The following is a 14,215-nucleotide window of genomic DNA, read 5'->3' on the forward strand; positions in this document are numbered from 1 at the left end:
AATATAACAAAAATGTATTTTAATTATATAATTTGAGTTTAGAAAGCCAGTAGGATCCATTTCTATCTAAAATAATCTCACATGTAATGTCCTTCCTAATGAAAAAAAAACATGTCATTGAACTGTAGAAAGACCATTGAAATGCTATTCTGTCAGCTACTAAGATACCAGTAAATGTCAGACTTCCATTTTTTCTACTCGAATTTTGCTCAAGTAGTCGTATTTCATTTACAATGTCTAAGTTCCGGATCAATCTTGGTGTCCACGCAGTGCCACATTGGACAGCTGCACCACTGGATCTATTTCTATAGGATGTTTGGGAATTTTATAGTCATGATTTAACTCTTAGATGTATTTACTTATTCTCCCCTCGTTTACAGGCTGAGTCAGCATTTTTAAATTGTAAGTCATAGCACAATTTATCAATACGGGACCAATTGTTTTGTTTTGTCCCTTTTTTAAATGTTTTAAATATGGTCTGTAAGTGTAAGTATTAATTCTCGAAATGCTTGTTTTAGTTACATATAAATGCACGTGCAGGCACGTGTGTGCACACACACGTACCGAGTCACCATTTAAAATAATTCCTACCATGAATTGCCATCAAAGAAGCACCATCTCATGGTATCGGTGCCATTTAGAAGGCAGTGCATCCCGAGCAAGGAGCTCGCAGTGGTTACTTTGTCGCTTCTAGACAGGTAGACTCTAAGTTCTTCCTTTACTTTAATCTTGGTTGTGAGTACCCAGAGCTCTCAGCGTTTATTCCCTCATCTCCCTGGTCACCCCTTACCAGTCTAGTCTTTTTACCACAAAGTCTCCAAAAACAGGACTCCTCTCAGGTCGGTCTGTCCACCCGCTGGTGCTCCTTGACACCGCCGCCCGTTCCACCCGACCCAGTGCCCAGCTTAAGTCTCATCTCAGCCACTCAGTCGACACTCATCTCTCCCTCCTTTGTTTTTTACCAATAACTTGATAAAGGTGTGATTGGAAACTCAGTTAAACGGGGCTGCTTTAAGGTAATACATATGTCTCTCAATAGTAGAAATGTTTGCATTACGGTTAGCACTAGAATATGTATCTCTCTCTGTCTTTTTCTTTCTAGATCCTGGTTAGATAACAATGGGAAAAGTGCTGTTAAAAAGCTGGAGAATAGTCTGCCACTTAGAAAAGAACTAGATCGTTTAAAAGATGAACTGTCTCATCAATTGCAGCTCTCAGATATCAGGTAATAAAGAGAGAACCGAACTTCGAGATTAAAATAAACGTGTGTTACCTATTGGTAAAGTTTTCCAGCGGTTAAATATTTGCATCTTTAACTATTTGGATAACTAAATATTCTTCACTTATCTTTTTGTGAAAGTATTGAAATATTCATCCATGTTAGAAAACTATTATCAGTTTCTTTTTTAGAACAGTAAAGTATGGTTTAGATACTGATATATATTTAGCATAATAGTTGAACTTTTTTACATGAGAAGTTTCTAGAAAAAAATATCCTTGTCCATATACACGTTGTTGTGGCGCGATCAATTCTAAGACCCACAGAGCCAATTGAGATGAATTATGAGCCTTTATTAGCCGGCCGGGACTGACTCTCTACCATGCAGGATTCGAGGAGATCGGCCTCGAGCTCCCAAAAGAGGCAGCTTATAAAGCCTAGCCACACCCTAGTTAACATCAAACAAGCAAGCAGATTACAGAATCAGAAGTTGGCCATTAGCATATCTTTGCCCAGAACCGCACCCTTAACACACATAATATGTAAAAAATAATTATTCCCCCATCACGTAAGATTAGTATTCAAGTTTAAAAAGAGGGAGAGAGAAGTGGATGTTATGTTCTTGGTTCTGTGTTATACAGCATGACTTCTTAAGTTTTCATAAACTTGGAAATAGTTATATAAAGATACATGCCGAAGTCCAGTACAAAAATAGACACAACAGCTGCTCGAACTGTAACGAAGGGAAAGGAGAGGGTCACGTGATTCAGTCATGGGACTCCCCACTACAGTAACCCTGAGCAGTCGTCACCCAGTCTCGTGCTTCGACGTGTCTGTTACCGGTTGCTGTAGCTCGTTTTGTTGTTTTCAACCCTCATCCTCAGGACTTTTCTTACACTGAGCCAGACGACTGTTCGTGCACCGCAGTAGCCCTGTTAACGTCTGCCTGCAGAGCCAGGTAGCGCTGCACGTTCTGTCCCTGTGCCTTCAGGTTTCACGGGGAGGCGTGTGAACCCGGAGCGGCACCGAGCCTGGGTTTGTGCCGATAGCTGTTCTGTCCTCTTACCATCTCGTCAGTAGTTTTTCAACCACACTTCGATTATGCCGTGGTCTAGTAAAAATAAAGCAAGAAGACCCTTTTTAAACGTTTCTAAAATAAATTAATTAATGCATGTGACTGTAACTTTTTTTAACATAAATTTTAAAAGACCTGTCAAAGCATACTGGGATTAGTAAAATGAAAGGATTTCTTAGAAAGACATAAACATTACTTTGCCATATCGAGAAGAAATTTCTCAGCTTTAATTCTTACTATAGTAAATAGTAATAGATAGAACCCACATGAACAAAGGCTCTTTGGGGTTCTCCATGTTTGAGAGTGCAACAGGGGTTCGGAGACCAAAACAATTGAGGTCCCCCCGCCCCCCGGACGTGACTGCTTCTCCACTTACTGGTCACAAGGTCACAGAGCTAGTAAATCACAGAATTAGAATTCAAAAGTCAGTTTTCTGATACCACTTAAGACCGGTGCTCTTCACATTTGCACAGCAGTGCCTTTGGCATCATGCGAACATCAGGCTCCATTTTGTCACTAAGAGCTAATGCTTATTTATAAAATGAGCAGATTATATGGTGTCATAAAAATCATTCTCTACAATAAGATGAAAAGGATCTGAGAAGCCTAACTGGAATTCCTAATTGGAACTTACATCTAAAACAAAATCATCACCATTGAACAATGTAGAGAAGAAAACAAAAATTTTTTTTCAGAGTCTTTCCCATGTCATCCTCTTATTTTAAAATAGAAACCACGTAGTGTATTTGCTCATTTTAAATCTTCAAATCTCTGAACGTCAGTAGTAATATTTCTACCCTCTGGTAAACAATTCATTTTCCATTTGGTCGCCTCTTGAAAACTGAGCGCGTTCGGAAGCGTGCTGTGTGCGTACTGGAGAAGAGAACTTGGCTTCCCAGGCGCCCAGCAGTCGGGGTGAGTGCTGCCTGCCCCTCGGGTGCTGGCGTTAATGCGCCTGTGTGCTCTGTTGCACTAGGTGGCAGAGGAGCTGGGGCATCGCCCATCGCTGTAGCCAGCTGCATAGTTTAGGCCGCTTAGCACAGCAGAACGTGGAAACGCTTAAAAATGCAAAAGGTAAATGATTTCCATTTTCTTTTAAAATCCACTTCGCTTCTATACACATCTGGAAACCGTAGAGGGAAACTAAATATTAAAAGTCTTTGCAGATGTGAGTGTCGTAGCTGATTTTTAAATCTGTTCCTTTGAATAAATCAGTGACATAAAATTAGCCTTTAAGCTTCTACTAAATTTAATCCTGAATTTATACACCAAATTTAAGTAATCATTTGTACAATGTGAAAAAATAGGAAGCATCTCTGGACAGTGACCAAAGGGTTTGTGTTTCGTCATCAGGATGTACAATAATATTTACAGACCGCTCTGGAATGAGTGCGGTGGGCCATGTGATGCTGGGAACAATGGATGTCCATCATCACTGGACAAGGGTAAGAAAAGCTTAAATGCAAAAAAAAAAAAAATCTCTGATTTGCTATCAACATACCACCTACTTTTGTTTTAAACTATGCTATTATGTCAGTGAACTAAAAAAAATTTTTAATCATAGATATGTGTCTTTTCAGATCAGATGCTTAATATCACGTAGTTAAAATACTTAGAAGACTGATTTTTTTTTTTTTTCCTAAAGGCTTTCTTTATTGTACCTTTTTTGACATCTATATCTTAAGGTATTTGGCATATTCTGTGTGGTGTTCTGGTTGGACTCTTTGCATATGTTACTAGACTGAAAATTATTGGAAGGTAGAGAAATCTCAATAGCCTAAGACAGAGCTTAGAACATAAATGGTACTTTTAATAAGAAGAGAGAACTTAATTTAAATAGCACCTCTTCCATTGAAAAAGATTTGTTTAGAGGACTGATTTTTAAGTCATTTTTTATTTGGAAATTTTATAGTCTTTTTCTGAAGCATAGCCTAAAGGCCTGCATTCTGTTGTTTTGCTTTGTTTTTAACAGATTTATTGTGATATAACTGACATACAGTAAACCGTACATACTTAGCGTGTATAATTTGATGAGATTTGACATATGTGAATACCCACGAAACCATGACCACGGTCAAGACAGTGAACATGTCATCACCCACAAAAGAATGCTCATGTCCCTTTGTCAACTCTGTCTTCCATCCCAGCACCTCCACCCAGCCAAGCACTGGTCAGCTTTCTGTCACTATAGATTAGTTTGTATTTCTAGAGTTTTATATAATTGGAATCATAGAGTATGTACTTTTTTGGCAGGGAAAGTGCCTGATTTCTTTTACTCGGCATAACTTTCGAGATTCATGCATGCCATTGCATGCATCGAGAAAAGTATTCCTTGTTGTTGCGACGTAGCGCTCCATCGTATGGGTTTTCCACCGTTTGTTTATCCACTCACCTATTGACAGATGTCGGGTTGTGTCAGTTTCTGGCTATTAGAAACAAAGCCGCTGCTATGCACAGTATCTACAGATGTCTGTGTGCACACGTATTTCTTTTTCTCTTGGGTAAATACCTGAAAGTGGAATGGCTGGATAGTTAAGGTATTTTAACTTTTTAAGAAACTGCTAACACTTGCTATGGTCTTCTTAATTTTAGCCATTCTAATGAGTGTTGGTACTATCTCATCGTGGGTTTAATTTGCATTTCTCTAATGACGAATGATGGTGAGCATCTTCTCATGTTTTCATTTGCCATCCACATACCTTCTTTGGTGAAATATCTATTCAAATCAAATAGATGTTGATCGATATCTAAAAGACACATATCTTGGTCGAAAATATTTGCAAACCACATCTCTGACAAAGTCTTCGTATATAAATATATAAAGAACTCGCAAAACTCAGCAGTAAATTTAAAAAAAAAAAAAATCCAACAAGAAAATGGGGAAAGGACACGAACAGGCCTATCACAGAGGAGGACATACAGATGACAAACAGATGCAGAGATGTTCAGCACGATCAACTATAGGGAAATGCAAATTAAGACTACAATGCGATATCACTACACACCTACCAGAATGGCTAACGTGAAAAGTAATGACGCCACCACATTCTGGTGAAGGCGCACAAAAACTGGATTACTCAGCCATGCCGTTGTGTGTCAGATGGCACAGGCCCTCTGGGAGACAGTCCGGCAGCCTTTTGTAATAATTAAATATGTGCTTACCACGTGGCCCAGGAGAGTCACTCTTGGGCATTTATACTAGAGAAATGACAAATTCTGGAGACACAAAAACCTATACACAAATGTTCATAATAGCCAAAAACTAGGGGGAATAAAACCCCTAATGTCCTCCAGCGTTCGAATGATTTACAAAAGTGTGATACATCCCCACCGTGGAACGAACGCCACTCAGCAGTGATGAGCAAGGAACTCCTGACACATGCGGCTGCGTGGGTGGGTCTCGGGCATCGTGCCGAGTGGAAAAAGTCAACCTCGAAAGATTGCATACTGTGTGATTCCATTTATATGACATTCTTAAAATAATAAAATAGAAAGAACAGATGAGTGGTTGCCAGGGGTTGGGGCGTCGGGGAGCAGAGGTGTCCGTGGCTGTAAAGGTGGAGCACAGGGATCCTTGTGGTGGCACTCGTCTGTAACTTGACTGTGGTTGTGTCACATGGATCTACACTGGATAAAACTGCCTACAGTTAAGTACACGCACACGCAAATGAGTACAGGTAAAACAGGTGAAATCTGGATGAGGTCAGTTTCCTGGTTGTGACAGTGTACTCTAGTTTTGCAAGATGTTACCATCGGGGAGACTGGATGGAAAATGTATGCATCTACAGTTCTCTCAAAATAAAAAGGGTTTAAAATGTAGAGACCATTTATACAAGAATAACCCATTGAGAAACGAATTTAAAACATAAGCAGTAAAATGATTAGAAGTCTATTTTAAACCAATTGTAGAATTTTTATGCTGCTGTTGCTTTTATTACACTTCGATGTCTTCTGAGACTTTGATGTCTTCCGACCCCTAGCGCTGTCTGTGTGAAATGTGAGTCTTCAGTGTAGCACACGCGGGCCGCCCCGGACCTGACCCCACCAGCCTCCTCAGCCTCTTTGCACTCACCGACAGGCGTGCCACGCTGCTGCCACACCAGACACCTTTGTGAACATGCTGTCCCAACTCGTGCCTCCATGTTGGCACATCTTTCTCTTCCCCCGAGACAGTCCCACATGCATCTCACCTTTCCCGGTCTCTCCTCTTTTCACATGGGGCACGATAGACTTCCTTAGTTACTTTTGCTCGCCCTGCTCTGTATCCACTCACCTTGACATGGCACCCAGTATGCCGAAGTCTTATTTCTGTTTTGTTTCCTTGCACCCCAGCTGTGAGCCCCTGGCAAACAGGGACAGACTGATGCTCTGTGCCCTCCAGGTGCCCAGTTTAGTGCTTATGTATGTGGTAGGTGCTCAGTAGCATTGACCACATTTAATTTAATTAGATGGGTTAAAGCAAATTCCGAAGAAATAGACTTGGAGTTGAAATACATATACTTTATTTCTAAAACCCTTTATTATACCATTTAAGTATTTAAACAAATTTGAGATTTTTGCCTGAATATCTAAGTATTAGCACTTGGGACTTATTTTTATTTGGAACATATTTCTTTTTTTCTGCAATCACTTCAATTCCTATCTAAAAATCCCTAAGATTTATAGTTGTTTGTTTTGAATATTAATATTTCCAGCATTACATTAAGTCTCTTATTTCTTACTTGAACTTCCTCTTAGTAAATAATTTTCTTATGAAAATTTCTCAGTACCATTTATTGGAATCCTAAAATTGAACTATTATCATAATGTAAAATTAAATACTTCTTTCCTTTTTTAAAAAAATCTTCTAGCTTTTTGAAAGGTTACCAAGTTATTTTGACCTTCAGAGGAGGCTGGTGCTTTTAGAAGACCAAATAAGCTATCTTCTAGGTGGCATACAAGTTGTTTATATTGAAGAATTACAGCCAGAATTGACACTTGAAGAATATTACGCTCTTCTTAATGTATTCTATAAAAGACTGTTGAAAAACAGAATTCCTTTCCATCCTCGAAGTCTGCGTGGTTTACAAATGATCCTTAACAGGTAAATATCTAAAACAAGAATGACTTATCCATTCACTTAGGTGGTTGTGCGTGTAAGTGTGTGATTCTTAGGAATTAAACAATGTCACTACTTCTGTTAGCAACATTTTTACACATTAGAAAAGCCAACATGACAGGATTAAAGGATTGAATCTCTAGAACATTCTGTAAGTATACTGCCATTTATAGGGCAAAGTCGGCGCTGGATTAAACTAATGTTAAATCAAGAGCCAACATTTTTTGTGATAATAGTACTTTCCAGGTACTGTGCTTGGAGCTTAAATGCATTATCTCTCTTGCTCTCACACCCTTACCATGAAATGGGTTACCACCCCCATTTCTTCAGTCTCAAATGTGACTAAGTTATACAAATAATCAGGCTGCAGTGATGAAAGTTTTGACTTTGTCCCTAGTATAATTTGCATTGAAATACTTTATGAAATAACTGGTGTTAGCACATTCCACTGAGCAAAACCGTCAAACTGACATGTCTTAAATTGCTTACTGGACTGAATAAACTGTTCTGTCCAGTTAAAAAAAAAAAAAATTATAGACGAGGAAGGTCACAGGGCTAGGAAATATATGGTCATCCTGATAAAGTGTGTCTTTTGGAAGACAGCAAAACTTTTAAGTCATTTTGGTTATACTTTTTCGGTGGATTTTCTCGATGCATTTCTTTTCCGTTAATCAGACTCATAAAATCTTTTCTTGGGGGGCGGAGGGAGAGACGGAAGGAATCGATGACTTTTCCTTTCTCATATCCTTCATTACAGTGACAGATATGCGCCCAGCTTGCATGAACTCGGGCATTTTAACATCCCAGCCCTCTGCGATCCAGCAAACCTCCAGTGGTTCATCCTCACCAAAGCCCCACAGGCCAGAGAGAACTTGAAGAGAAAAGACGAGTGAGTGCCCTGAGCCCCCCGTGATGTCTTGTCATTCCTTCTAACTTTTAAAAATGCAGGTATTCAGAATTCATAAATGGGAAACATTAAAGGTCTATTTAACTTAGGAAATCGACTGAGTTGTGAATGTTCCATATTCACTTATTCCCCACCTTGTTTGGCCAGGGATTGGCAAAGGCTGTCTCCTAATAACCTAAATTATATTGCCACCATGTACCTCAATTTGAGAAGCAGGGCTTCTTAATCTAAAAGTCAACCCAGGAGCAGAACGAAAGATAAGAAAGCAGGAAAGAAATTCTGCAGGCGGAAAAGGGTGACAACAAGGACAAAAAAGCAGTGAGTGCTTGACTGCCAGGAGCCTTCATTGTTTCACATTTTGAAAACTACTGAGAGAGAGCAAGCTTCATCTGCATTTTAACGAGACATGTTAAAAAAAAGAAGTCATTTTAGTTCATAAGCAAATGTTAAAGTAAAAAAAAAAAATCATTTTAGTTCATAAGCAGTGCTGATGTTGCTTGATAATTATTTTTCTAAGGATGTTGCCTGAGGAGGTTTGGTTGCCGAGGTTCCATTGCGTAGTCACCATTTGCTGTGACCGTTGTGTGTCCACAGCTGTGACAGGTACCAGTTAGACAAAGTGAAGGCCTGGCTGGCTGGTCTCTGCCCTTCTGGAATGTGTCCAGTAGGAGATGTGAGTGCTATAAATAGGTCAGTGGTCTCTGGACCGCAGCGTGGAGTTTCGCAGGCCGAGCCAAGGCCAGGGCCCTTGGAGAGGGAACAGGAGCCCTGAGTTGGGGGCGGTGGCCGAGGAGCAGGACTGTGGTGGCCGAGGAGCAGGACGGAGGTGGCTGAGGAGCTGGAGGCCGACGGCCCGAGCGCGAGGAAGGCAGGGCCTGGAGCCTGGTAGGTGGTGGTGGTTCCGCAGTGGTCACTTATTGCTGCCCGTCCACTCCTCCGTGTCCCCAAACTGCTTGTTTAAACAGCCAAGGATATGAAATAGGGAAAGGTGGCAGCAGAGGAGAGCCATGAAGGTCGACCGTTTAACAAGAGACGGTGGGTTCATTTTATATCTAAAATAAGTGACGGAGCTGCACGTCTGGCTTGTGGAATTGGTGACAGCCGTTGGCCAGTTCCCATCGCACAAATATGCTGCTGCTTCACTGGTTGATAAAATTGGTGTTTGTGATATTGCTTTTCTAAGTCGCGAGGCCGCTTTAACCGTGGGGAGCAGTCGGGGCCGATCTTCGGTTGTCATGATGGTGGTTTTGGTTGCTACACCATCGCCGCTGCTTTCTCTCTCTTTTGCTGTGGCCATTTGGTAGCTTTGGAGTAGTATGGCCACTAGATTTTAAGGAAGGAGAATAAAAAGAAATAAAATTCAAATAGGTGGGATTTTGAAAGTTCTTCCCTACCAACTGCTCAGAGAAATAAAAACTCTCGAGTGCTTGTCATTCCGTTGCCAGCCTCCTCTCCCCCACGTTCGGTCCCCCTCTGCGTCTGCCCAGAAGCCGGCCACTGCTCCTGTCCTTCGCCGCCGCACCCCGGCCTAAGCTTCGGTCACCTCTCTGGTCCCCAAGCTTCCACACTCGACCTCTCACCTCACCCCAGTGGATTCTCCTCAGAGCAGCCAGAGCTGCACCCCTCCGGGTCCCCGCCAGAATGTGGCAGCCGCGGCCCGGCGGCTTCAAGGCCCCATTGTCCTCGCTGGTTTCGCTGCGGCCACATTCTCCTTTTCATCTTCCTGGAGCACAGCGGCGGGCGGGCCTCGGTTCCCACGCCCAGAGCACTCCCGCTGCCCTGGCATCTTCCCCGTGTGCCCGTCACCTCCCTTGTGTCAGCTGCCACCTCCGCAAGGCCTCCCCGTGCACACCGCGCGGAGCCGCCTGCCTCTCCGCCTGCCCCGGTCCTCCTGCCCCGTCGCACTTAGCGCCACGGGCCTCTCATGTGTTCAGTGTCTCCCCGGAGAAGGTGTGCGCCTCCCGAGGTCAGAGGCCCTTGTCTGTTTTGCTGATCCCCCCCTCCCCTCCCCCACTGGCCCCTCCCAGCGCGGGGCTGACCCCCCACGGGGGAGGCACCCTGCAGGGTGGCCGGGCAGCCTTCCTCAGTCATGACCTGAGCCCGTCCCCTCCACCCGGCTGGCCCTGTCAGGTCACCTTCCCGTGGCACCCGGCATGGCCAGGACCGCCTTCTTTCCTTCCCTAAGCCTGTGCTTAGTGGTTTTCAGACACTTTTTAGCTGCTCATCTCTGTACGAAGTGGATTGAGTGGAAACCCAGTCACAAAAAGGAAAATGCTGGCAGGTGCTCCAGGTGATGAGGAAGGGGCTCGAGGCCACCACGCCCGGGGCCTGAGCACCCGCCCGAGCGAATACCGGGGTCCTCTTCCTAGAACCCTGTGACCACAGGACTGCGAGACTTGTATGCCCGTCTCTGACCGCTGCCCCGCTGATGGGCAGAACGTGTCCGCTCCTGCGGAGCCCCACGCCTGGCAATAACCTAGCTCGGGGCCCTTACTGGGGTGGTGACAGCCCGGGGTGGGGGGTGCGGGGCGGAGTAACCAGCCTTCTTGGCGGTAACTCAGTCAGGTGTTTCCTCTTACCCTGTATCACCTACTGTAAATGTCAAAATCACTTAGACGAATTGGAAACAGAAATGTACAATGACAGAGCGGCTACATGATATTGGTGCACATCGTGCCAGCACCCACTTAAAACACCGCTCATTTACTCAGCTAATATTTATCGAGCACCTTGGTGCGTGGCAAGCACAGTAAGTCACCAGTAGCACACAGTGCAAACTGACACACACCCTTGTGGAACTCACGTTCAGATATCAAAGGCAGAGCGGTTAAACTTCGTGTTAAAAAAAATAACAGACGAGATTCGCGTCGGAGGAGAGAAGGGTCCTTCCCCCCTGGGACACGCCTGGCCCGTTTCCCAGCATTGGGAGGAGGAGGACGCCCCAGCAGCCGCACTCGCCGTGTCATGATGCTGCTCCCCCCGTCCCTACTGCGCCTCCTCCTCCCTCTCTTTTTTTTGTTAGGTGTGAGTATAAGAAATTATAAGGAAAGGCCAAAAACAGTGTTTGAAAATATTTTTTAAATTAGTCTGCTGTAGACGGCAGAGACACACAAGCACAGCCCGAGAGAGCCTTCGCAAGGGCTGTCTTCTCGGGGTTCAGTGCCCCTTTGAGACTGCACCCCAGGACTGACGGGCTGCCCCTATTAGAAAAGTGGTGACCCCAGGGGTCAGGGGAACCCCCGGGATGAGACGGGGCGGGACTGCAGGGCCTGCCCGGAGGATTCCACAGAGGTCGGAGAGGTGCATGGCCGCTTGGCCACACTGCGGGGTTTTCCATTTCTGAGCCGGACTGTTCGTATCTCTGTTTTTGAGCACGTGAAAAAGTTTGTCATCCCCAGCTGTCCACGGTACCCGAGAAGTCTCGCTGTGGGATCCTAAAGAGAGCGGACATTCCAAGACCCCTGTCAGGCCTCTCTGCTGTCCACCTTCTCTGCTGTCTAAGCAGCGTTGTCTAGAAGGAGTCATCATCCTACGGAAGAGTGAACAGCACTTGAGGAAGTGTTTCAGGTGTCGGTGAGGACAGGGCTTCGGTGAGGACAGCCCACTGCTGCTGACTGCAGACTGACTGCAGTGGCCATGTCCGTGTCCAAGTATTGTCCTGGCTTATGGGTATTTTATGATACTTTTCCCTTTTATGCAGAGTTTTAAGATCGGGTAAAAGAGGATATTTGGGTACTTTTAACCAGCACAGTACTTAAATGAGACTAGTTCGGGAGCCCTTGACCATGACGATTTTGCTTTTCTTACCTTCTCACCTGGGCTTCCCAAGTGACGTACACCTGGGAGGCCTGCAAGGCGGAGCCCTCTCACATATCCGGTTTGGGACTGAATCCGCTTCCTAAATACCACATCCTGAACATTTGCCACCTGCGAGAGAAAGGATGGAAGACGCTGCGTTCTTTGTGCCTTGAGATGTTTACTTTGCACCTTCACCTCAAGCCCTGGATGGACCAGAGACAGTGCAGCCTCAGGCAGAGGGGCGGGCGCAGGGGCGGGGGAAGGAGGGAGGGTGGCTAGGACCCGGCCTCTCCGGCCAGCGTCCCTGTGAGCCCGCTGTTTTTTCAGGAACCGCTAGTGGCAGTCACGCTGCCCAAGGGTCAAACCCTCAGCTTTCTGCTCTCTTCAGTCGCTGACACTTACTAGCCAAGGATGAGAGCGTTTTAGGTTATGTATTAATTATTTTTACCCCATTAATCCTAAAAAGATTTAACAAATACTCTTAGAGATTCATGTGGAAATAATAGATACTGCATGATAAGATTGGCATGTCTTCTAAGCATATAATGTGGCCTTTGTGACTGTCATTTTCAGCATTGTGAGTAGAAAGGTATAGCTCTGATATATAAAAATATTTCCGTTTTTTTTTTGCTTATGGCAATATCGGTTTTTGTTTTTATTTTTGTGTTTGTTTGTTTGCTATAACAGGTTAAAGGTTATTGAAAATGAATTGATACAGGCTTCGACAAAGAAATTTTCCCTGGAGAAGTTTTATAAGGAGCCCAGCGTTTCCAGTAAGCAAATGGTGGATTGTTGTAAGAGACTTCTAGAACAGTCACTGCCTTATCTGCAAGGGATGCACCTCTGCGTGTCCCATTTCTACTCTGTCATGCAAGATGGAGACCTCTGTATTCCTTGGAACTGGAAAAGTGGAGAAGCCATTAAGTAACACAGAAACTATTATTTTTTAAAGAGATCAGAGAAAAATTGTTAAACTTATTTAAATCCACGATTTGACATAACAGTATTATTTACCTATTACAAGAACAAAGTTTCTAGCTGCTGTTTTAAAAGTAGACTTTTTTTTTTTAATAATGTCTGCTGGAAAACTTGTTTTAAAAAGGTCTTATCTCTCAGTCTTATGTATTTCTTATCCGATTGGCAAGACTAGGTAGAAAGCAGCCGAGGTGAAAACATGTTTATAGGGGTGCATCAGGGATTCTACAGAATTACAGGTCTATATTTTTATATGAGCGAGTGAGGATAAACGGGTCTCATTCACTATAGCTCTGAAGTAATGGAACTCACTTCCCCGTGTAACCCAATTCCACATGCAGCTTTATAATCTCATCTCACGTGTTGGATGCACACATGCATTTTGCATCCAGTACAGACAGTTGATGTCCAAAACAGATGACCGATGAGTAATGAAAACTAGATAACCAAATTTTGCCTGAAAGAACAAGTAGAAGGAAAATCGCAGTTGAATGAACACATGGTATTGACCTTGTCCTAAGGGGTCGGATACCAGTTTGTTAAAACATCTTCAGTGACAGAGAATTTAGTTTTAAACCCATAAGTTTTCCTACCCATTAAAATAGTGTGACTGTTGGTAGCATGAAACCAACAGACAGTGAATTTTTTTTAATCATTTAATAATTAGGTGACTCATTTGTCGCCGTGGAAAAACACTATCTGGGAAAATTCTCGTTTGTTTCCCAAAGAGTCCCAGGAAGTAGGGTCAAGGGTAAAACGGTTGCAGCCCTTCAGGATTTCCGTCACCCTTCAGGATTTCCTTGCCGTGGAAAAACACTATCTGGGAACATTCTCGTTTGTTTCCCAAGGAGTCCCAGGAAGTAGAGTCAAGGGTAAAACGGTCGCAGCCCTTCAGGATTTCTGTCGCCCTTCAGGATTTCCGTCACCCTTCGCAACCCCGGTCTTCCTGTTCCCGCCAGCGTTTGAAAGTACCTTTCATCTGAGCCACCCCTAGTCCCTAGGGGTGGACTCCCCGTAGTCACAACACAGCCCAGCCCCAAGTGACATGGCATGCCCTCTCTGTAGGCATTTCTCCTAGGGCGTTTTTAACCAAATCCAACACTCCTTCAGGACACAGTAAATCCTAATCTGGGACACTATTTT

General features: G+C 43.8%; 1 protein-coding gene across 7 annotated transcripts in view; it reads left to right on the forward strand.

The window, feature by feature from the left end:
- Nucleotides 1-13,166, forward strand: part of TCAIM (T cell activation inhibitor, mitochondrial) — a 31,732-nt gene extending 18,566 nt beyond the window's left edge. For 5 of the 7 annotated variants that reach the window (XM_015591698.2, XM_006914834.2, XM_015591696.1 and 2 more), the window contains exons 6-11: nt 1,103-1,225; nt 3,271-3,368; nt 3,648-3,739; nt 7,145-7,377; nt 8,150-8,281; nt 12,785-13,166. In XM_015591698.2, coding sequence (XP_015447184.1) covers nt 1,103-1,225; nt 3,271-3,368; nt 3,648-3,739; nt 7,145-7,377; nt 8,150-8,281; nt 12,785-13,025 — 919 coding nt within the window. In that variant the 3' untranslated portion in view covers nt 13,026-13,166. Of the gene's footprint in view, nt 1-1,102; nt 1,226-3,270; nt 3,369-3,647; nt 3,740-7,144; nt 7,378-8,149; nt 8,341-11,671; nt 12,344-12,784 lie in introns of those variants that run through there. The other 2 variants (XR_003047170.1, XM_025048943.1) reach the window with 2 other exon arrangements.
- Nucleotides 13,167-14,215: the final 1,049 nt, after the last annotated feature.

This window comes from Pteropus alecto, unplaced genomic scaffold (genome assembly GCF_000325575.1).
Source record: "Pteropus alecto unplaced genomic scaffold, ASM32557v1 scaffold156, whole genome shotgun sequence".
In the NCBI taxonomy this organism is placed as follows: Eukaryota; Metazoa; Chordata; class Mammalia; order Chiroptera; family Pteropodidae; genus Pteropus; species Pteropus alecto.